The sequence below is a fragment of the Elaeis guineensis genome, chromosome 4, assembly GCF_000442705.2.
Source record: "Elaeis guineensis isolate ETL-2024a chromosome 4, EG11, whole genome shotgun sequence".
NCBI lineage: Eukaryota > Viridiplantae > Streptophyta > Magnoliopsida > Arecales > Arecaceae > Elaeis > Elaeis guineensis.
In genome coordinates this window covers 62,333,826-62,359,705 of record NC_025996.2, presented here as the reverse complement: position 1 = coordinate 62,359,705, position 25,880 = coordinate 62,333,826, and the positions used below count along the sequence as shown (strand labels likewise).

Genomic DNA, 25,880 nt, shown 5'->3' with positions numbered 1-25,880 from the left:
GATCACTATATTTGTGCCATATGCCAATATGCATCTCAAGCAAGTTTTTCCTTTTGGCAATTATCCATGGATTTACATTCCAAAATGCATACATATTCACTTCCAGTTCAAATATGGCTATATGTTCTGATGTAGCATGCACCAATTTCAGTGGTGTTGTACACTCTTCTTTCTAGCATTCATAGCATAGATATGGAAAAAGCACTATATATTTGGATAATGAATGCAACATACAGATATAATGTTAGGATTCTGGAAGCGGTGATCCGTGAGCCTGGCTTTATACTGATCAGGATCATGCATATTAGAAATTCTTTTTGGATGTCACTCTATATCTTCCAAAATATGTATCCTATGTACAGTATAATTTGATGTGCCTTAGTTCCAGTGACTGGTCAGCTGGTTTTAAAATATTTAAAATAATAGTCCAATTGCTTTGTTAGTATTCATGGTTTAGTGACTTTTGTAAGCAAATCTTTCCAATTTTTAAATAATATATGACTTTTTATGATTGATCTATGTAAAAATCTGCATTTAATTATAAACATCTTATGGATATGGAAAACCTAAGCAACTCTAAATTTAAACCATTCATTCAAGATAACGTGTATGTCATGAAATCCATGGAAGTTTTATTTATGTGCTACCAGTTGTGAGATATTGATCATTTAGTTTTCATGTTGATGGAGGTTTACAAAACTATAGACAAGCTACCATGGCCATTTAAATTGTAGGTGATACCAAGGTGATGCAAATAATAAATTTAGACCAATCTAATATTTGACCCAAAAAATAAATTTGGGCCGACCTGATTTGGTTCGGACTGGGCTCGAGCAGGTGTGAAACCTGATCTAGTCCAATCAATTTTTAGTTCTATATATAAATAGATAAGAGAGAGCGAAATAGTTTGAGATTTATGTAGATGGATAGGATAAGAGGAAGAAGCACTTCAAAATTTGTGTAGATGGATGAATGACATAGTATAAAATATTTTAAGATCTATGCAAGCATATAAATGATAGAAGATGTGATGTTTTAAAATTTGTATAGATGGATGGATAATAAATGATGGAATACTTTAAGATCTGTATAGATGGATGGATGATAGAGGATGAACTGCTTTAATATTTGTATAAATAGATAATTATAGAAGATGAATGTTTTGAAGCCGTATGAAAGTCACAATCCAATTTATCTAAAATAATAATATTTTAGTCATTTTCTTCATCTATCAAGGATGCCAGGGCTACGTTGCGACCAAAATTAAATTTTGATGGCTAATTATTATTTTTTACAGACTAATTAAACTTTTTAAAACAACTGACCCAAACTTGATAGTTTTTGTCTTTTTTTAAATTTATTTTTAAAGAAAATCTCCCCGGGAGTCTGCAGGCTTGGACTCCGCAACGAATGTTTCCTCTTATCGATCAATCGAGTGATCCTCGTTCTTCCAGTCGATGGCGGCGAGAGAGGGACGGGAGGAGATGGCGGCGACGAAGCCAGAGGTTGTGAGGAAGGCGGAGAGGCTGGTGGTTTCGACTATGGGAGGGCGGGACGCCTCCCACGACGCGGCCCACGCCTTCCGCGTCCGCGACCTGGCCCTCTCCCTCGCCAAAGAAGAGGGCTTGGATTCCTCCCCTCGAAGCTTGGAGATAGTAAGACAAGTTCCCCCTAGATTCTTGGTGCCCAAATCAACAAGCTCGTTTTTATTCTTGTCTACTTTCATTTGATTTTGCTACTTGATAGCCCAATTTTCAGTTAACTTTGTATGAGAAAATTAGGAGAGTTTCGTTCAGCTCATGTGGAGGCTTGATGGCTTCCTGTGACATGACAACGTTGTTCTGTTGATGAAAAAATCTCTAAAATTTTGTTTTTCTGTCTCTTTACCAGGTCGAACTGGCTGCTCTTCTCCATGACATAGGTAATGAACATGTTACATTTTATTTACTAAGCTTCGGGGATGTTCTTTTTCCTTTTTCTTAATTTATAAATGGTGTTGCCGCAGGAGATTACAAGTACACCAAGTGAGTAGTCTTTATTTTTCCTGTATCAATTTTCAAGATGATGCTGATTTCCATGTCCAGTTTCGTTGTTCTTAAAGGAGTGTTTGCATGAGAGAGGTGTTGCTGGTGGCTCCTCTGGTTTCCTATTTGTTTAATATGTTTGATCTTTGTGATGATGGTGTTCTTTCTTGCTTCACCATCAAATTCTTGTTGACGGTTTTGACTTTTTTTCACTTCCGGTTATTGCTTTGATTGTTTAAGTTTACATGTAGGGATTTGGTCGAGGATACTACAATTGTGGAGAAGTTTCTTGAGGTAGAGGTGTTGGAGGAAAGCAAAAGGGAGAAGATACTGGGGATCATAAAAGGAATGGGTACGCTTCTATTGCATGTGACTTCTAGCTTCAACTTTAAAATGGTTTTCCAATTTTCAGGGGTATTATGCACTTGGATTTTCTTTTTAGTAGAGAAACAATTGTTGGTTTTATTTCAAAGTATCATGTCTTCAGAAGTTTAGTACAGTCCAGGATAGTTATTCTAAAGCCCACTTTGCAATAAAAAAACCTTTTTTTTTGGAGCTAAAAATGACTATTTATTTATTATTTTACGAAATTCTTCAGATGCTCCTGTCATTGTATGAATGCATACATTTTGCTTATGGATGCACACTACAATAGTTGATGCATGCAGAGTATTGGTTGATGTGTATGTAATTACGATATTATGGTAGTAAATCGGGCAGGCATGTCATGGTCCGTTGTAGTCCAAAATATGCCATTTCCAGAGAAAAACTCATTTTTGGAAAGTTGAATACAGAGTGGTCTCTTCATGCAAAATTCTCTGTTTTATTAATTTGACTGGAAACAGAAGGCTGTCCATAGTGCACAGTCTTCTTTGTGTGCTCGCTACTTCTTGCTAACCCTTTTGAGTGATGTCCTAGGTTGTTACGCTTCATTTATGTTTTGAGCAGTCATCATAATTGCTAGCTTTAAAAAGCATAGTTTATTCATCACAAAATGAGGGAATAGGATCAAAGAAAATGCAGTAGTTGGATGTAATGTAGCTAAGTCAAACAAGCTCTTTGGTTGCTGGAGTTCTTCCTTAATAAAGAGAGAATACTCGACTTCTTATTTGTCCAAGCAGTGAGTAACTCACCAAGAAAAATATTTTGAAGATGGGAGACTAAGACCTTTTTTTTTTTACAAAGTGAAGAACAGCCAAATTAGTACTGGTGCTAGTTTGCCCTCCTGTGTAGTCATGAGAGGGGTGAGGAGAGTAGACAAGAAACTATTCTCTAATGACATAGGACTGGAAGAAAAAGTTTCCCCTTTGCTCTTATAACTGTTTAAAAAGTAGAGATTTCTCTCCTTCATAATAAAAAGCTGGTTTTCTTGGTGATATGGATACAGACCTTTAAGATAGAGATTTGTCAGCAGTTATGTTTTCCTCTCAAGGGTCCTGAAGTTGTTCGAGGAAAAGGCTGAACAAGATTGTTTATTTGAGGGTTAGGGTGGCTATTGAGGGCTTGTATATTTCCTGAAGAGTCCTTGGTAGAGTAGAAATTGCGACCAGTTTAGCCATATTGAAAAGGGCTACTGGCAGGCTGATTTGGGTAGTTCTCTTGACTTGTATGCTTAGGTATTAGTGAGGAAATGATTGCATGCTCCTTTGTTTCCTTCTCTTCTTCTTTCACTTTTTCTTATTCTTCTCATCAATCTTCTCCACTTATACTTCTACCAATTTTACTCCTTACTGAGATTTATATTTGCTGTACAGAAAAGTAATGCTATTTTTATCAGATTTGACAAAAAGATTGCATAAATCGGTTGCACAGATCCTTGCAGTGGCAGATTTGTATTTATTTGAAGTTGAATTGTGACATTTGCTGATTGTACATGTCATAGTTTGGAAAAATAGAGATCAAGTCAGACCTGTATTTGGTTTGGAGCTGTCTATTTACAAGTAATTGCCTATGATCCTTGGAAGTTTTGTCGAAGTTCATATAGGAGTATCCAAAGATCCCATGCTCAATAATATCTTTAAAAGATGCAGAGATGGTGACAAATGCTGATTGAGATGAGAGGCTCCAGCATTATCAAGTGTCCTTTCGGTGGCTTCCAATTGACATCAGAAGAACTTGGAGATAGCATGAAGTAGATGGATGAACAGTTCTATTGAGTACCATCAAAATTTGAAGACTCAATTATTTTTATTAGGGCCAAGGAGGAAGGTAAATTTAAAATTCCTTCTTTGTTATCAATTTTGGAAGAACAGGTAGTTTCTAGATCTCTGGAAAAATGATCTTCATCACCAAGTTATCCTATTAAAGTTCAGGACAGCGATATGTTGATATTCTGATATATGGGCTCCTTATTTCTGAACTACATACCCAAGCATGGCCACCTATTACTTTTACTATTTGTGGGCAATAGAGTGCTGAGACTTGAAGCGTGGCAGCTATATGCACAAATTTTACACCCAGAACAACCCATAGAAGAGATTGATAATGGTGGTAAAAGGCAACAGTTGGGGACCGTGAAGCATGTGTAGTGTGTGTAGACATCAATTTGTGTCCATGGATGAAATTTTGGAAATCCACCTATGGGATGCTATCAGCCATATCTATATATTTTACACCTAGAAGAACACATAGAAGAGATTGATAATGGGGGAAAAAGGCAACATTTGGAGACTGCAAAGCATGTGTAATGTGTGTAGACATCAATTTGTGTCCAGGGATGAAATTTTGGAAATCCACCTGTGATACTATCATGGAGAAGTATATGAGTACTTGAGCTCCTGGTAGATGTTTGAACATACTAGTCTGATTGGAAAAGTGTGTAAATTTGATATTTGAAGTTCTATGGATGGACAAAACCCAGGATACTATTGGATTGGAATTTTAATCTGCATAGTTTCATCACATGCATCAATTATTAGAAGGATTAAAAATGTAATATTATTGGAATAAAATTAAAACTGCTAACATATCCATGGTGGTGTCGACTTAAGGAAGTGAATAAGAGAGGTGGTGAATGAAAAATGGCAACTTGGGTGAGTTAGCACTAGTATCACATAGACATGGATACAAGAATGAGGTTCTTCCATGTTTCTAGTCAGCAAGATGATAAAAGGAGATACAGGAATACATAGAAAAATGTAATTTTAACTAATAAATATATTGTATAAAAAAAGATATTACCTTTTAGGGTTTCTTATCCAAAGTTCCCAACGAGCTCAAGGATTTTAAAAAATGACATTTCCACAGTTATTTTCATAGGGGCCTTGACACAATGGTAAAGACTGTAAATTTGCTTCCTTGTGACCTAGGTGTCATGGGTTCGAAACACAAAGACAATCTCTTGCATGTACAGTTAAGGTTGTGCACATTTAATCCTTCCCAGACCCTATAGTGGTGGGAGCCTTATGCATTGGGACGTCCTTTTTTTTTTTAAAATTCATGACCAATCTTGAAAAAGAAGAAAAAGATCATTGTTAGCAATATTGTGATGGGTCTGCCCTGTTGTTGCAGCTAAAGAAAAAATGACAAGTATCCAAGTGTCTAGTATGTATTCGACTTGGATACATATATAACATGGAATCTTGGAGCTTGATGTGTCTTTGTAACATAGGAAACATTCCTAATGAGTTGATTTCTCTGATTACTACCGACAAAGCTTGTCCATCCAGTTTGACATGCAGTAATAGTTGGCTATTCATATGCTTTTGACATTTAAAAAAGTATATAGACTTTTTTTCAGAAGTTTCTGGATAGAGCTCATATATTCAAAGGTTATATACTTTAGATTGATTCATATGTTGTTGATTCATGCTAAAGTAAGTGGCAAAAACAATAACAACAAAAATGAACACTTATAGTACCAAATAGCATCATGAGCTTTGTATTTTTTGAATGTTTTATTTATAAGCCATGATTAACTAATGAATATATCATTAATCTTCAAAATAAGTTATTTGTCTAATAATAGCTTGTGGAATCATTTATTTTATAAAATGTTCATGTGTACCACAAGATGTTTTCTGAATTTTAGAGCATATAATTTCATGTGCTGTAAAACGCATTATAAGCAAATGTTATACAGTTTTCACTTTTAGTAGTATTTTGCTATGTAAAAAGCTGTTATTTGTCACAGCAAAGGGGAAAATTGAATGCATAGAGATGGATAGAAGAGAGACCAAGAGAGAAATAAACAGTAGAATAAGAGTAATGGAACAAAAGTTAAGCAGAGTTGGGAAGGAATAACAACAATAAGATAAGAAGAGAAAGGTCCATGGCTGACTGTTATTCTTAAACAATCTGCAATCCAGAAAAACCTCCTGAAACAGCTGGCTTCTATGACCTTTTATTAGGTTTTGCTGGAATCACTTTCCTAATCAGGGAACAGACCTTTGAATAGCCACCCAAATCATTTGTTAGAAAACCATGCCTTTCCCTTCTTTAAATTGTTGGATTCCTAAGAAGAAATTATGATAACTGACTCATTGTTAGGCTTTCATGTTAGATTAAATGATATGCTGTAAAATATTCGATATGTGTATGTGCTTCATTTCTTGGTTGCATGACATTATTTAGCATTAAATTCTTGTTTTTATGAATGAAACAATTTGTAACAAGATTAGGGATATGCCAAGAATACCATGGGTATAAAATGCCCAAAGTGATCTGTGCTTATACGTGCCAAACCATGCTTGTGCTAAGTGCCAGCATTGAATGGCACATGCCATGTTGATCCTAAGCAGGCACGGGCCATGCATGCAACTCAATCCTTTTTTTGGGAGTAGGATGCAGATATTGTTAATTTTTTAAGGAATTTAGAAACTGGGTTTTGCATGGCTCTTTGTTCTAGCCTTTCGTTTTCGTTCCTTTCTCATTTTCATCATATATGATGGATATTGGATACAACATTTTGTTCATTTTTAAAATTAGAAAACAACATAGTACGTTTTGTGAGATTGGAGGGTATGGCAATGGTTGGTGTCTTGTGGCATGGGTGCTTGTGATGTAAGTGATTGTAGTGCAGCTATGGTGCTGTTGGTGGTGATATTGGTGATGATGGTGTGTGACCGCATTAGCAGTAATGAGAACCATGGATGTGTAGTTGTGGTGGATTCTAGCTGTGATGGTAGAAAACACGATGCTGTAATGGTGGCAGTGATGGTCATGGTGGTGGTTTTTGCTGTGCGTGTGATGGAGGTATGATGTCATTTTTTCAGAAAATGAGTTGAAAGAAAATTTACTTTCAAAATTTTCAGAAATCATTGAAATAAATTTCAAAAACAAACAAAACAAATTACAAAATGTGTTTTCTGCCCCATATTCTAATTTTCTATTTGAAGAAAAATAGTGGAAGTGATATAAAGAGGACCTGATTTTTGTGGTAGATAGGTTGCAATTGTCTTTGCACTTGTTCTTATAAAAGCATTTGCATGTTTGCTAGTAATCCATTTCACTTGTGAGAAAACCCAGTTTTTCTATAAATCTTCCTTGACAAAAACCCGATTTTCCTATAAATCTTCCTCGACAACCAATCAATTTAGCATACATCATTTTTCTCTTCCTTTAAATTGAAGAGTTGGAATAGTAGTTGACGGAGGGAATGGAACATATACTATTTCTCATGTAACATGGCAAATTATTATTAGTACTATTGAATTGACCCCCCACCTCACCCCTCAGGAACCCCCTCATAAACCAACCCCCTCCCGCTCTCTTCTCCACCCCCGTCCCCCGTCCCCCATCCCCCAAAAAATCAAGTTCCTTTTCCCCTTTTCCTATAAGGGATTCTTCTTTCAGTTTTTCAGTACATGGCACCGAATAGTTTCTGACATTATCCCATTGATATGGAAATAAAGGTACTTGGGGGCATCGAGATCAAGTAATATTCTAGGGCCTTATCTGGGACTTGCATTCCTGTACAAGCATCTTTCTTCTTCCTATCTTTTAAAAAAGGGCATCCCAATGCATAAGGCTCCCGCTACTTCGGTGTCTGGGGAGGGTTAGAGTGTTTTGAACTTGTGACACCCAAATCACAATGGAACAACCTTACAGTTGCACCAAGACCTGTGCTCTTCTCCCTTTTTTTTCTATTTTTGCTTTTATGCAACTATGGAACAGGGACATTTGTCCAACCTATGCAACCCTTCTTTATGAAGTGCTTGTAAATCTTTTTTAGCCTGTTAAATAAAATTACCATCATGTTCATTCCTCTCCACAGGTGCCTTTTAAATAAAGATTAGGATTGCAGTTCTCTTTGGTGTTGATAGTTTTTTCTAAATAAAAATTCAGTTCTGTAACTTTCAATTTCAGGTTTCAAAAATGAAGTTGCACAGTTATCATTCGTCAACTCTTCCGTTGAACTTGGGGTTGTACAAGATGCTGACCGTCTTGATGCAATTGGTGCTATTGGTAAGTTTTTTGGACCTGCAAGTAAAATTCATATGTTATAAGCTGAATACTAGATGCCATATTTTTTGTGCTGAAGCGTATGTTTGTTGATAAGAAAGGATTATTAATGGTATTTCATCAGAATAATGTTTAAACTTTTGTACCACCTTTCATATCTAGTCTAGTGTTTCCAATATACTTACAGATATATTCTTGTTGTTAAGTGCAAAAATTCTCTCATACTATGCATCACCGCTTTTACGTCATCTTATTCAATGATATCTACTTAGATCAATTTCCTTTCAGATGTCTTTTATGAAATGTTCTATCTATCTAAAATCACATTTTCACCAAGAACTGAACATTTATCTTAATGTTGCAAGACCTTTCTTCCCATGTCAACATGATGTTTCCAGTCCTTTTTTTTTTGGGTAAAGATCTTTCCAGTCCTTTTTCATCATTCATCTGTATCGAGGGATAATTTTCTGTTCATGCAAGTTTTAAAAATTCTTCCACATAACTTCCATCCAGCTTATCGTCTCTATTGGTCTATCCTTTTAAGATAGCGTTCCAGTCAATTGCAAACCTCCTTGAGCTTCTTACTCTTGCTGTGCATGATATTTCCATCTCAGCTGGTCCTAGGTTAGTACTATCCATTAGTAATAAAAATTTCTAGGTTGCATTTATCTTATTCAAAAATTGAACATTTTCCTTTCTTGTTTAAGCTCACATCCACCTCATCAATTTCATTTCTTTAGTTTCATATTATGTGCTTACATTAACTTGGTTGATGTTTTGTGGCTAGGAATGTAGGGCAATAAAGGGGGTCCAACAAATCAAGCTAACTGTAACAAACATAAGAATTTAGAGCTGGATGTGTGGAAAATCTAAGAAGGGTATAAGGAATGAGTGTACTAGAAGAATTCTAGGAGTTGCACCAATTATATGAATGAAGTGATGACAAAAAATTGATCTGTATGGGCATGTGCAACATAGATCTAATAAGGAATCAGTCAGAAGAGGTAATCTATTTTCCTAAGGGTTTACAGGTGAAGAATTAAGCTAACAAGGGTGGAAGTTGTTTAAAAGCACATGGAAAGTCTTGCTATAACACTGCAGGTTGCTCTAAATAGGAATAAGGGAAAAACCTCAAATAGTCAGAAGTTGTTTAATGATAATACCTCAAATAGTTGGGAATGGTTTAGTTATTATGGTTATGGTTATATTAACTTCATTTCCTTCCAATTGTGAGGATCTCTTAATTTGCATAAGGACTAGTATTCAAATTCAACGAGAAACACGGGTTCAGCCAGCCTTCATTTCCTGCATGGTACTAGTATAAACCATCTGGTATCTCATATATTGATTGCTAAAGTATCCTCTTTCTTGGAACTCGTTGAGTACTATAAATTATTGCATCTTTTTAGTGTATGCTTATGTGCATTGGCTTAATTCCCATTTGGTATGCTTGGTTGCTTTGACATTGTTTACGCTCTTTATTGTCATATATCCAAAAATTCTGAAGCTGTACATTCCTACTAGTCACTCCACTGACATGAAGTAAGGTTTTTCCTTTTACCATGATGATTTTACAGTTAAGTAAGAAATTGCTAGTTCACAATGTCTATGGTTATGTGAAGTCTTTTGTAGCTTATTGAATGAACACAATAGATTTCTGCAGAATCATTAAATAGGTTTGGTATTCAATTTTAATTAGCCTGCATACTTAGTTGGAGTAGCAAGCCATATATGTCTTCTGTCAGATGACAAGTCTGGTAAATCATCTGTCATTGTATTCCTTGGCTATTGGGGTGATACACTTTATGATTACATGGAGTTTCCTAGACATTTTGAATGACCCATAAAGAATGTCATGAGCTTGATAGTGGAAATTATGTGCACTTCTTAGCCTATGAACCTTTATTTTCTGCATCAGAAATTAAGCCATTTACTATATAGAGCATTTCTTCTGGATAAGCATGTATTAATTAATTTAATTTGTTTCAGGAATTGCTCGATGCTTCACATTTGGTGGAAGCACGAACCAAATACTGCATGATCCTGAGATATTACCACGACAGGGTTTATCAAAGGAAGCATATATGAAGAAAGAGGGAAAGCAGACTACAATTAATCATTTCCATGAGAAACTTTTCAAACTGAAGGATTTGATGAAGACAAAGGTAGATAAATGAAAAACATGAAACTTGCTACATATACTACAGAGAATTTTATAGCTTAACAACATAACGGGAAATTTGCATGAAGATATTTTTCAAGTGTCCATGAATATCTTAGTTTTAAAAGGTATTGCATCTCATATATAGGATTCCCTTTCAATTTTTGCATGAGCTCTTATAATGGATAAGGCAATTGATTTCACAAAACAGATATATGAAATGTGGGGTTTCTTGGTCCATTGGCACTTCAATTCATGTCCAAATAACCCTAATGGAATGAGATGCATCATTATAATTATAATTATATCTGTATTTATGTGCACATGCATATGCTAATTGTAGAATTTTCTAAATTGAAGTCTTATCTTTTTGTGTTGTAATTTTCTAGCATCATTTGTTATTTTCAAAAAGACAAGCAGCTGCCTGTATCCATAAGTTGTGATTGAAAATTAAGCTATCCTTTGTTGCATCCTCATGTTGCAATTGATTATGCTTATGGCTAGTTCTCAATTTTAGAACCAACAATGGTGTTGTGTTAGTGTCGTTCTTGTTTGTTATAGTGTAGGATATGTGCTTGCATGGATTTTGAGAACATGCAAGGTCCTCTTTATTGGGATTCACTGACTGAAAAATTTCAGGCTGGTAAAGAGAGGGCAGAGAGGAGGCACAAGTTCATGCAGGATTTCTTAGCAGAGTTCTATGATGAATGGAGTGGCAGGGCTTGAATTGTATTCTCCATACCTTTCCACAAGTATCTAGTATTCTTCCACCACTTTTGAGGTTTAAATAATCAAGCAGTCAAACTTTACAACTGTTTCTGTTTGCCTGTCAAACTCTTTGTTGATTCACTGGCTATTTGTTTATCAAGGATCTGTTTATTGTTGAATCCTATTACTTGATCATCTAGCAAACATTTTTTCTTTTGCACCGTATGTAGTTATGTGCTTTTAACAGTAATATCTTAAACAATGATGTGTAAATCTATCTTTATTGACATACACTTCACCCAACTTATTGAGACCTTATGATTTTTCAAAAATACTATTTTTTAATCTGACTGATGTACAATTTAGTTTGTCTTAATGGATTGCACTGCAACTGGTTTCTTCATAATAATATAGTAGTCTAATTTATAAGGAAGCAAGGGAATATTGATTTGGTCCAGGCAGTAAATAGTTGTGGACCAGCATATGGGAGATACATTTAGATCTTTCTCTTAATTGTCTGAAACATTGGTATGATCCGAGAAGGTACCATGCTCCAGATGTTTTAGGAGATGGTCTTTCAGGAGGTATTCCTGGACAGCGGTTGTGTGTGGAAAATTTATGGAGCAAAATAGTTGAGCAAGGTCTGGGAACTTCAAGTTATGATTCTGGTGGATTTTCCTTTTTCCTCCCATATACGAAGCATGAAGGTTGCTATAGGAAGAGCAAAATTGTGATATCTTAATGCATGACCATTTGATGCATGTGGTTTAGAGGCTATGGGTGCATAAAGAAACTGACAAGTTGTTTTAAACTAAGAGAATGGGTCCCAATATCACAAAGGTTAGGTGCTACAAAATAGTTAGCAAAATATTTTACTGGGATGGTCTGTTGGTTTGTGAAGCAGGCCTTAATTGCTAGAATTGGGAGCTGGTATGGGAGCGGGAGTGGGTGCAGGTGCGGACAATTGGATGTCATAAGGAAGCTTTAAAGAAGCAGGGAACCGAGATACCTAGGAGTCTCTAAAGCAGTTCCATTACCTTAGGTAGAGGATTCCTGCTACTAAAAAGCAGGCATGATGACAGAAGAATATCATAGTTCAGACAAGAGCACTGTGTTCATCCTACTTGCAGAAGATAAATGCTACAAGGATATGTATTGCATAACTCTTATAAATAAGAAAACATAAGAATGCTCTCCACTATTGAATTTAGGGGGGAAAAAAAAACTCTTCTGGAAAGGAGAAAATATACTTGATTTTATGGTTGTCTCTCGCACAATTTGTGTCATTAAGTTGCATTTGATGACTCTCAGGTCCAAACTTTTGTTTGTTTTTTACCTCTTTAGCACGAAATATTGTGATTTTTTAAAGAAAGTGAGAGGTTGTAAAAGAGACAGAGACTGTGAATATCATAATTAAAATTAAAATTCTGAAGCTTGTTAAAATTTCATAGTTTTCCAAAGTACTTGTACCCAACTCTCTATAAATAAATGATATATAATTACCATATGAGATGTGAGACAGTGAAGGTACAATCATGCATTGAAGAGATTACTTTTCTTGGAAGCTATCAAGTAACTGGCTCGGGAGAGTTAAGGAAATGTACCTGCTGGCAAGTCGGCATGGTGTAGTCTTATGATTCAGATCATCTGGCTACAAATGCTAGCATTCAGCTTTTAGCAAACAAATTTATATGTTGCTTATGATGAATTACAGCTATGATCAATTATATTTGTACCTAATAAATTTTATCTATTGGCACAGCAGAGATGAATGTTATACAATGTTTCCTACCATTGTTCCATCGGTCAACCTGTTTTTCTACACATATTCGTCACCATATATATATTTTCTTTTTTTTCCCCTTCATTATCTTTTTTATTATTCTATTTTCCTAGTTTCATGCACATGTTCACACTTGTCATTGTTTCTTTAGAACTAATGCATTTCCCAGCTACTACATTGTTTTTTTCTTTTTTTGAAGCTGCCAGCTACTACATTGTTAGAATCATGAGCATAGATAAATATGCTGCAAACATGCTTAGAGCTGATGTGTCTGACTTTGTCATATGAAGAGGGTGTTCAATCTCAGTGCCTTCTCAAGACAAGGTCCAATTTCAGGTTGACCACTTCTAGCTAGTGAGCGATTCAAACCCGAGCTTAGATTTGCATTCTGCCTATTATTTAGTTGTGGCTTATTAGATGCCTCTGTTCATCTTTCTTTTCTAGTTTTTCTTTTTTTGATGGACATCTTCTTTTCTAGCTGAATTAGCTTTGATGAGGAAGATACCAAGTGCAGCCAGTTCTGTTTATTAGCTTCTAATTAATTTGAAGATCTTCTGTGTGAGTTTTTGCCTTTGGGTGTAGCGCTTATCTAATATAGTTAACCAGAATTAAAACCCATGAAGCTGTTTTTGCTGAAAGTAAGTATGGCAAGGTCTGAGCTTTTTTTCTTTCAAATTTAAGTTGAATAAAAAATGACCTATGATGAATCAGGTTAAAAATGAAGGTTCCGGTTTAGCCCCGACCAGAGTGGTCATCGGGGGTGAAGTGGTTGGGAACCAATTGGCTACCAGCCCCAACATTATTGATAATTCTCTGATTGTATCTACATGGATGCGTTCATTTAGAAAAAACAAGGGATTGTAGAAACTGATGAACAAGGCGGGCCACAAGTTTCTGGAGTGTGAAATTACATATTACCTAGTTTATTCTTAATTAGCTTATGATAGTATTATATCCAAAATTTCTAATTTTTATGATTAAGATAATAATTTTGATGCTAAGTTTGATCTTATTCTTTGTGATCTTTGCATACTTTTTTTCTTTTATTTTTTCGTTTTATGTCTGATGAACTGGATTGTTTGATATAAAATAAATGGGCTGAGCATGGATTTATGTTTGATAAGCTTATAATTATACGCGGGTTGAGATAAACCAGGACTTATCTCAGTGGTCATACTCCTTTCACTATTAACTGGATGTTTTGGATTCGAATCTTGGATGATGGTACTGGAACCGAAGTAATTATAGTGTAGGTGATCCTTCTTTCTTTTAACCTAGATATGCACTTGTTGAGCAACTGTTAATATACCCATTGCCAAATATAAAAATGGAAAAAAAAAAAAGAATCAAAGAGGAAAAGGAAACTGTAATACCCGGTCCAAAATCATACCAGACCCAAACAAACAAAAAAAACAAAAAGGGAAACAAGAGCAGTACGTGCAAATTTTGCACGTGTTGGGGAAGTTGGGTAAGAGACAGAACTTCTGAAGGAGTTCTCTTTCCTTTCTTACATCCTCCCAACGAGAGTTCTAATCCCATTAGGAAATTGAATTAAAAATGAACTTAAAACTCTTTCCTTTGAGGTCAAGTTAACGGCCTCCGTTCTTTTGATTCTTCTTCACCGAAAAATCATCGGAGTTCTCCGCTCTTTTTCTCTCCATTTGCCGGCGGTTAATCTTGATTTGGCAATCGGAAATTAAACTAGTTCTTGTCAAAGAGCAGGTAAATCATCTAAACCTCATCCCCTCAATCTTTTATAGTTGTTAAAGCTTGGATTTTAACCAATTAATGTTGAGATTTTTCTCAAAAGTCAGATTCTACTTTCTTATGTTTTTTCATACTTTGTTCGTGGTTTTCTGTCGTCAGTTAGCTGTCGTCGGTCACTGGACCAAGCCAGTGGTTGCCGTCGTGGCCTTCTCCTTTGGCCACTGGTGTTGTCGGCAGGGAGGAAGACCTCCTTGGTATCGAAAACAAGGGGAAAGGAGTTCCATGCTCATGTTCCATGGAAAGAAAGAACGTGGACGTGGTCATCTGTTTCATGAACAAGAAAGAAAAAGAAAGAAAAAAAAAAAAAAAAAAAAAAGAGAAGAAAGAAAGAAAAAGAGAGAGTTTCTCTCTTTACTCTGAGTCCGAATCTCACTTTTTTATTTAGACAGTCAAAATTTTTTTTTCTATTTTCTCTTTCTAAAATTAATTTTTTCTCTCTATTTTCTTTTTCTAAAATTCTCTCTCTAAAATTATTATTTTTTTTATGGAGTTTTTTCTTTCTTGATGGATCTCTCTTTAGAAGTCATCTCTCTAAGATTAGCCAGTGAAGGATTTTTTTTAATGATTCTAATATGATCTTAACAAAGAAAGTCCTGATCCACGGTCATTGGATAGTGTGCTAGCATCTATCTTGATCTGATCGGATACCTCTAGAATTGATCATCAATCTATGATTTTGTTGGACCATCTATATATTAATTTAATCATGACTTAATTAAATCATCTTAATTAGACCGATCGGATCATCGGATAGTATCACCTGATTAGTGCTGTTCCATCTTGACGATTTCTCTCTTCTTTGATATTTTCTCTCTATATGATTTATGAATCTGATTCATTTCTTTGAGTCTGAGTTGATTCTGATGGAGGCTTTGATTTGAAATTTTATTTTGATTTAATTATGAATTAAAATTAATGAAAGAATATAATTTTAAAAAATAAGTTTTGAAAAATCCTTTTAAGATTAATCAATATGTTCTTTCAGTCTTCTGTAAAAAGTAAGTAATGAACTGTATTTTTGAAATATTTTATAATTATTTTAAAAATAAATAATCAGTTTTTAAGTTATGCATGGTTTATGAAACTGAATTATGAACGAAAAGTGATTTGAAATTTTGAAAATTTTAAAATACTATAATTTATGAATTTATTATTGAATATACATGAAATTATGATATATATGTTATATTGCAAAAGTGCTTTAATACGGAATGGATTTTTGTACTCTCAGTCTAACTATATTTTGGAACCTATCAATGGAGGTTGTGTATTGGATTTTGGATCATATCAATGGAGATTATGCATTAGACTCTGGATCCTACCAATGGAGATTGTACATTGGACTCTGGATCCTACCAATAGGGATTGTGTATTAGATTCTGGACTCTACCAATGGAGATTATGCATTGGTACTCTGAATAAGCTCACTATTTCTGTTCTGAGTCTTGCCATAGGGATAAGTGTGATCGTAATTCAGACTGTTGAGATATATATGTTTTGACTCGAATCAAGTTTATGATTGTGAATATTTGAAAATATTTGTTTTACTTAAGTAAGCTTGAAATATATTTTATATTCATTCATGACATTATTTTTGAATATCATATCGTATGATAATATCTGAAATATGTAGTTGAGATCTTCATTATTTATTGGGCTGTCAAGCTCATTATTTTTTTTTTTATTTTTCAGATTTAGATTCTTAATTGCAGACATAGATATTATTTTAGGAATGACCTAAAAGCAAAAGTTGACAACATAGATTTATTATGATGTTTATTTGAGATATAATTGATGTAAGATCTTTGAATATTGTTAAAAATTTATGAAAAATTAAAGTTGAATTTAGTTAAATTTTGGATTTAATTTATTTTACTGTAATGCATTGATATTGTTTTTAAAATATTTTGCATGCTTATGAGGAGAGTTCTCTATGAATGTATGGCGGTTGTCATGATCTTGGATCCATGATCGTGGATTGGAAGTGTGACAGAAACTAAGGGTCTAAAATATTAAATCAATTTCACGTTATTAGTAGAATTTGTTACAAATTATTATAGACACCAAAGCTGGCACGAAAGTTGGAAGACAGATTTACACACTACCTTGTCTTGAAAACCTAATGTAAAGATGGTCCATAACCTGTTGAAGTCTCAATGGCATGAATTTCTTACTTGAGAATGTTGGATTTGAATCGGCTTTCACATTTTCTTATTTTTTGGGGCATGCACCTACGAATTTAGGCTATGTTTGGTATGGGGGAGTTGGACTTTGGAATTGACATGGGAATGAGTGTTCAATTGTTTGGTTGGAGAGAGTAGTTGAGGAGAGAACGAGAATGTTCCAATGTGTCAAAATTTAATTCTTACTCTCCATTAGTGTCCAAATTTCTTTTCAATTCTGCTTCTGATCACAAACTAAACATGTAAGGATATAGCTATTCCAATTTCTATGCTTCACGTACATAGTGCCAATTTTGTGACCACTAGATTGTTCTGAACTACCTTTTTACTAAAAGGGTTTCTACAAGTTTTTATACCTTACAATGAAAATAAGGAAAGATTCACATGGATATGGAACTCTCAAATAACTCTCAGCAATTACACGTGAATGTAGTCTGGGAAAATTGTTGGGAATGATTAGAATGATTCATCCGATTCTTGTGTAGGGATAGATACATGTCACGTATGGGAACTAGAAGAAATCAGGTACAATGTCAAATAACATATTATTAATATATAAACAATATGATATTAATTTTGTGAGGCATTATGATGATAAGATAATATTTTGTTAATATCGTTAATTAGAAAACACTATTATATTAATTCAATTTTATATAATATGATTAATATGATGATATCAATAATATTAATAATGATATAATGAGATTTAATTTAACGACACTAGAATAATTACTACAAAAATATAATATATAATAATATAATATCTTATGTTCAAGTAATATTATAATATAATGTGTAATATACATAATAGTTTTGAAGAATGTTAATATTTTAATTATTTTTATTAATATCATTTATATAAGAGTATATTTATCTTCTGCTATAATACTATACATTATTGCTATTATATTAGTATAATTATATATTATGATAGGAATGTGGCTACTAATTTTATTATTATTACAATGATTATAAAAACAATGCAAATGTACTTATTATAGCATAATATAATATATTGGCTATAATATTGTTATAATTATAACCTCATTAAAATAATATGATAAATGTAATGCTAATATCATAATAAAATAATTGAACAATATAATAATTATCTAGTATACAAAAATGTACAATATAAATAATAGAATATTATATAATAAATAATTTTAATATGTTAATATATAATATTATATTTCTACATAGATATTACATCATTGTAGTGTATTTTTAACATATAATTAATGTTAGTAAAATAATATATAAAGCAAATTTTATTGCCACTTGAAGCCCTATCTAGGACTTGGAAAAATAATACTAAACCTGCCCCCTTTGGTAGAATTTTATCCTTTTATTTTTTTGAAAATTCAATGCCCATAGAAATCAATATTCCCATGTCTAAAGATTAAGAACGAGCTTGATGAGAAATTGATACCTGCTTCCACTTCCCAGTTCTGTTAAACGAGGTATGGCCCAAGCTTTTATGGTGGAAAATTAAATGGGACAAATTATTTTCCGAATCTGTTAGAGCTCATGGCGAACACAAGCTGATGATGGATTTGTTATCAGAAACAATTTGAGATGTGTCATTTATGTTGGTTCTACTCTTTTATGCCCAAATCTATGTATGTAGCAGAGCTATGTGCTGCTTGGGATGGCTTAACTATAACAATGTGAATAAAACTTAAAGAAGTATGATTATATAAATGCGAAAATAGCTATAAGTGTAGGTAATTACAAAAGTCTCTCTTTTTGCTTTTCCTCTCTTTATAAAATTAAAAATTCTATTTTGGAATCATTTTGTTGGTGCATCTAGCTGACTTTTGGTCACGTGGCAACATCAAGAAAGATACCATGAAGAGTTATATTGACTAAGTTGACTTCTGGATCAGGTTGGTTAAATACCAATCTGGTTTAGCTCTCCGCTAGGTTACATGCCGATCTGAACTCATTTAAATTGGCCCTCAATAGGGCATTGTGATTAGCTCAGTTTTTTATCGATCTGCAATCAGTAACATCAGTTAAGAATCGATGTCATCCAGAATCACTATGAATCAATTACTCTCCAGCTTTACTACAACTACCTTACAGCTATGCTATAACTACTATGCATGTGGATGAACAACCCATGATCCTTATACAGTTGGCCATTTTGTTATAATAAACTAATGGCCTAACAAATTTCTAATAGTCTGACAAATTCTTTTAATGGCCTAACGGCCTAAACAAGCTCCCTCTATATAAAGAGGGACATGATACTCTTCGGAAGGTAAGTCTAAATCATAACTCACAGAGTCCAGACTTTGCTGAACTCTTTTCAATTCTTCTATAGAAGGAAATCTAACTTCTCTCTATTCAAGATTACTCTTCTTGCCTTCCACTTTTCTACTTTTCACTATCTGTTCTCAAGGCCCTGGCTGACTTAAGCATCGGAGAATCTTAAACCAGAAGGTACCCCATCAGTTTTTAGAATTTTTTTTGCAGGTTCATTTATGATCTCCATCGACTTGATCCTTAATAGTTCTTCAGCTCGGTTCAAGACTGACTTCATCAACTCTCCTTGGAGCCTTGCAGCAACAGATTGGCACTAGAGAAAAAGAACTATCCAAAAGATTTTTATGAAAATGGTGAACAAGAAGGCACAGAATCATTCCTTACCTGCACCATCTTCTCTAGGAGGTGCACTAGAAACCGCTCAACCTCCAATTTTGGTTGATCCATAACAATTTAGTTTTCTGGTTCAGCAAATTCAAGCTCTCACTACCATAGTACAATAGCTTCAGTGTACCATAGAATAATAACAAGAGGCGATTCTTTAAGAAGCCTAATTATCTCAACACAATCATCAGCCAATATATTAAGATCTTCGTCCTGATCATCACCCCACCCAAATTGACCAATCTTTTGAAGGAGAATCTACTTTAAACAAGTAGAAAACCATAATGGGAGAAAGGTCTTAAACAAAAGATTCAAGATCTTGAAAAAAAAAATGGATAAAAGTATAACTTGAGAATCATTCCTAAGGTAAGCAAGATTTTGACTTAGGATCTCTTTTTGCTCACAAAATTCTAAATGAATCAATTTCTTCTCGGTTTAAGATGTCGGTGATGGAATCATTTGATGGTTCCACTGATCCCCTAGATTATCTTGAAGGCTATTGAGCTATTATGAGGTTGCAAGGGGCATCAGATGCTCTGCTCTCTATCGCTTTCTTTATCATTCTCAAAAAATTTGCAAGATCAGATTTTTTAGACTCCAACTAGAGTCTATTTCTTCTTTGAATAATTGGCAAGATTGTTTGTCACTTATTTTGGTAATAATTGGCTCCATCTAAAGAATACAAATAGTCTTTTCACTACAAAAAATTTAATTTTTTACGATGAAATTTTTTTGTCGCTAAAAGTATTTGCGATGAAATATATCGTCGCTAAAAATTTGTAGAGAAAGCCTCGTAGCAAAAGACCTTAGCGACGAAAAGATTTTATTTCATCGCAAAAAATAGTCAACCTAGACAACGAAGTAATTGCTGTATTAGCGACAAAATAATTTTGTCGCAAGAGCTTAAATTTTCGTCACTAAAATTGCAATGAAAAATAATTTCATCATAAAAAATATTTTTTTATTTTTTATTTTTTTTATTTTAATAATAAAAATTGAATTTCATGACAAATATTAGCGACGAAAATAATTTCGTTGCTAAATATAGTGATTAAAAAAATATTTTCTTATTTTTTGCGATGAAATTTTTTTTTCATCATAATTTTTTGCGACGAAAAAAAAATTTTATCGTAAAAAATGATGATGAAATTTTTATTTCATCGCAAAAATGGAGATGAAAAAAATTATTTTGTCGCAATAATTGCGATGAAATAAATTTTCATCGTAATTTGTGCGACAAAAAAAAATTCATCATAATTTTGGTGATGAAATAATTTTTTTCGTCGCAATAATGGCGATGAAATAAAATTTCATCATAATTTTGTGCGATGAAATAAAAATTTCGTCGCGATAATTACGACGAAATAAAAAATTTATCGCAAAAATGTAATACTTTTAGCGACAAAATTATTTTTTTGTCGCAAAATTAGCAACGAAATAAAAAATTTCATCGCAATATATAATAAAAATTTTATTTTTTGGATTCATAAATTTTTTTTGGGATGAAATTAATATTTCGTCGCTAAATTAAATTTTAAATAAAAAATTTAATTTTTATTTTTTTTATAAAAAAAATCTACTCAAATATAAATTCTCAGATCAAACATATTTTACATAATAATATATTAACACAATAGAAATATTCTAATTCAAAATATCAATTCCAAGTAGCAAAAAGTTTTATAATCTTCATTGTCATATACAAAAATATAAGTCCATACACTTTTAAATTTAAAAAAACTACAAACTAGGTATGATCTGGCTCGTTGGCCTCGTTTTCTTCTCCAGACGTCGATCCCTGACCCGATATGTATCGCGATGGTGTGCAGAGGCGGCATCATGTGACTGTAGAGATGTTAACTCAGAAGCATCAATACCGAGCCATCCCGCCATCGCAGCCACTATCCTCTCGAGCGTCTGACTACGATTCATCCAGTAACTAATCTGATCTTGCATCATGCTCATGGATGTCTTAATTGTCTCTGGCACCAATGCATCATCAGACTGACCGGATGATGAACTGCGTGATTTTTTGGATCGCATGCTATGACCAGATCCTAGCTGCCGCCCGAGGATGGTATCCAAAATCGTATCATCTGTCATCAAACAAACCTGTTGCGATCCAGTATCATCGTCAGATCCAACCTCCTCGTCGCCTGCTCTCTCAATTGTAACATTTTTTTCTTCACAATAAACCAAATAAAATCATAAATTTTTTTCAAACTCTTTAAAAGTATTCAAAATGTAGAGTAATGATACTTACATGATGCTGCCTCGCCTCCTCAGTCACGAACTCGCCACTCTTGTTTTGATAGAATTTAGCATAGGCGTCGACTCTGGATAGTCCCTATTCAAACAAAAGAAAAGAAGAAAAAAGATATCAAAATAATATAAATATTTAATAAGAAGTTACAACGTATGATTGCAAATATAGTTACGTACCATCCTCTTCATTTTCTGTGCAAAAGAGGCACTTCCTTGCGTGTGAATAGAATCAATCTTACTCCTATTCATCTTATTCGCCTCCGATCATCACTACAAAATACATACAATTATAACCACTAAAGGGCATAACAAAATTAAAATAACTTGAAACACTAGACATATCTGAAATGCCTCACTTCCAAAATACTCACATAATCACTGCCAATCGTCACTAGACCCAGTCCAATTTCTATATGGCTGGGTCACAGGATCAATCTCCTTCGCCTGCAGCTTATTGCAGTATTTATGAATCCTACATTGCCGATCTCTGTATCTATTTGCAGTCATTTTGAGAATACATACCGTCACTTCTTCGTCGGTGCAATCCTCGAAGTCAATATTATCAATATTATCCTACATAGTCATCGTACCAAAAAGCAAATACATAAAATTATTCATATAATAAAAAATTTATTTATATAATCAAAAATAATATGGATCATGTAATGATATGCAAGACATCCAAATTTAATTCTTACCTTGATGTGAGAGACTAGAGCATCATGGTATGAGGAGCTACATGCTTGAAACTTTCAGCAGCCCACAAAAAATGATTCCACATATACAAGCTGATCTCATTTGCAACGATACTAGCCTCTGTGCCAATCGGATGATCTCGAAATATTTGTACCTTCGGCTTTTCATTGTGCGTATGCAATATTTTTCCAAAACAAGACCCTACTAGGATCATGCACTGCATGCCGATGCTGTGTTCCTGCATGTAAAAATTGGTGAAATGAACATATATCATGTATCACTAAATATATATAACAAAAAAATATATATGATTTATAAATTGATAGAGATGTACCTGTAAGGGGATGATACTGCGGTGCCATGACTTCCAGCTGGACAAGCTCTGGCTGAGCACTAGTTTGCTCTGTGGACTCGGACAATCGAGTCTCATCTAAATCCTCTGACTCATCATGCAAAATGCTAAAGTGAGAATGTGTATCATCAAGCGAAGCCTGCTGCCTACCCGTGAACGTCTACGTCCAGGACTAGTCATGATGCTGCAATGATTAAAATAATTTAAATCAGCACGTAATAAAAAAAAATTCAAGTATTACATGATGTAACAAAAAAAATAAATTGAATTACTTATTCATCTTAATTATTGTTCTCAAATTCTGAACTCGTGTCCATATAGTCGTCTTCGACGGGAGTCATAGAAGACTTCGACCTTGAAGTGCTATCATCATCGTCGTTAATGAAGTCATTATTGGATCGTGCTCGTGCCCATGCCCGTGCCCTTATCGATGATCCAACAATAGAAACATCCTCAGGTTCATAGTCGTCTCTTTGTAATTGTTCTATGTCAACCGTGTCATCTAGCACTAATATATTATCTGGTGCTTGCATTTGATATGCTTTATTTTCAATAATTGTACAGACTTCATTCTCTAGATCTTTATCATTTGGGCATGTGAAAAGTACGGGATCAAACAAATGCCTATGTTGAGCCCTTATTACAACTCACCAAGGCTCTTTCATTTTGTTATCATCAATATACCACACTAGTCTCGCTTGCTTTGCAAAAATATAAAGATCACTTTCATACCATACATGATCAGTGTGGATACTGACGAGTTGAGAATCTATAACAATTGGTCTGTGTCGTCCTAAGTCATACCATCAATACTTGAATAACACAATCCGTCGAAGATCACTATATCTCAATTCTATAACCTCATGCAGAACACCAAAAAAATCTATTATTTCATCCTTGTGCTCGCCCTCCACGCTTATTCCATAATTCTGTGTGGTTTGATCGCGATCGTGATTTTTCGTTAAGAACCGCGCACCATTGACTATGCATGCTGAATATACTGATACACGTCTGTCAGATTTTCGTGCAAGTGCGGCTAAGTCATTACTGATATAGTTAGGATTATCTATACGTAGCTGAGCTATTTACAATTAAAAGAACAATTAACAGGTTAAATTTTGACAAAATAAATACTATATAAATAAACTTTTAATCATGGATGAACATTAACATAACTTACTCGTTCGTCAAACCATGATGCGAATTGATTCCTATGTCGTGCCGCTGCTAATGTATGATTGATTCTTCTGAGCTCACTTTCGTGCTCACTGAAGTGATACAGTAATACCATGTATATTTTAATTTAGAGTCCATGTACATTCATTGATATATCAACAAATAAAAATTAAATGTATATACTCACATTATGTACGCTTCTACCTCCTCGCAATTGTTTAGCACATACCAATGCATGTCATCCATTTCTTGTGGTGTCAATATTCGAAAATCTTTTTTACCATATGGTCGGGCAACATTGGAGAACACAGACAATCCATCGGTCAGAATCTCATCAACATCGATATTCCGTTGTGGCCTTATAAATTTGGTCTCCACTCTCCGAAGATACATAAAGCAGAATGTCAGACATTCATTCATAACATGTGCCTCTGCTATTGAACCTTCAGGCCGTACTTTGTTAGTGACGGCACTTTTGTATTCTCGTATCTTCCTATTCAATAAATTGTCAATTGATATCACATATAATAAGAATACAATAATGAATAATAAATATTACAATATCATGTAATTACCTTTCAATTGAGTACATCCATTTTGTATGTATTGGTCCATCCAATCTAGCCTCATGTGGAAGATGAACAGAAAGATGCACCATGATATTAAAGAAGGCGGGAGGGAATATCATCTCGAGCTTACAAAGAGTAATGATAATTTTTTTCTCCAATATGTCGATCTGACTTCGTCTCAATGTCTTCGCACATAAGTCTCGAAAATAAGTTCTCAGATCAAGTAACGCATCACACACATTATCCGGCAACAATCCGTGCAAACCAACTGGGAGCACATGTTGTAGAAGCACATGACAATCATGACTTTTCATCCCGACGATCTTCCCATCTTTCAACTTGATGCATCGTTTCAAGTTTGAGGCGTATCCATCAGGAAACCTCACTGATCTCAAATATGAAAGAAATTGATTTCTCTCTCTTCGGTTCAGTATATAACATGCCAATGGCTTCACCAGTCTATTCCCCCGTCGAATTAAATGTAATTCCTTTCTAATCCGCATATCCTCTAAGTCAAGACGAGCCTTCACGGTATCCTTCGTTCTTCCTTCGATATTGAGAATTGTATAAAATACATTATCAAATATATTCTTTTCAATATGCATGACGTCAAGATTATGTCGAAGAAGAAGCATTTTCCAATATGGAAGATCAAACAACTTGCTCCTTTTTCTTCAATTTTCGATACTTGTTCGCACCCCTGCTTGGCTAGCCAGACCCTTACCAAATATGACATCCTGTGGGTTGGATAACTGATTTAAAATATTGTCCGTAGATCAGAATCTTGGCTGCGTACGTCATTCATGCTTGCCATTGAACTTAAGACTTCTCCTCCATCTATGATCATCTGGCAAGAAACGTCGATGGTCGGTGAAACAAATCTTTTCACGAATACGGTTCGATGTAATATCATCGTTACAAGTTGGGCATGCTTTATACCTTTTTGTGCACCATCCAGAAATATCGCCATATGCAGAAAAATCGTTAACTGTCCAAAGTAGTGCTGCATGCATGTGAAAGATGCCTCCTGCAACATGATCATACGTTTCGCATCCTTCTTCCCACAAATATTGTAACTCTTCGATCAACGGTTCTAAAAATATATCTATGTCTCTTCCAGGGGCACAAGGACCCGG

General features: G+C 34.3%; 1 protein-coding gene across 1 annotated transcript; it reads left to right on the top strand.

Annotated features, from left to right (window-relative positions):
• The first annotated feature begins 1,383 nt into the window (after positions 1-1,383).
• Positions 1,384-11,515, top strand: LOC105034847 (uncharacterized). The gene is made up of 7 exons (XM_010910156.3): positions 1,384-1,655; positions 1,891-1,921; positions 2,006-2,024; positions 2,276-2,376; positions 8,331-8,429; positions 10,416-10,591; positions 11,227-11,515. Exons 1-7 carry the CDS (start codon positions 1,458-1,460, stop codon positions 11,311-11,313), a joined length of 711 nt encoding a protein of 236 aa, XP_010908458.1. The 5' UTR covers positions 1,384-1,457; the 3' UTR covers positions 11,314-11,515.
• Positions 11,516-25,880: the final 14,365 nt, after the last annotated feature.

Coding starts and splice junctions, on each gene's coding strand:
- LOC105034847 (XM_010910156.3), top strand. CDS start 1,458: ATGGCGGCGAGAGAGGGACGGGAGGAGATGGCGGCGACGAAGCCAGAG. Junction 8,430..10,415: donor TGATGCAATTGGTGCTATTG/GTAAGTTTTTTG, acceptor AATTTGTTTCAG/GAATTGCTCGATGCTTCACA. Junction 10,592..11,226: donor AGGATTTGATGAAGACAAAG/GTAGATAAATGA, acceptor GAAAAATTTCAG/GCTGGTAAAGAGAGGGCAGA.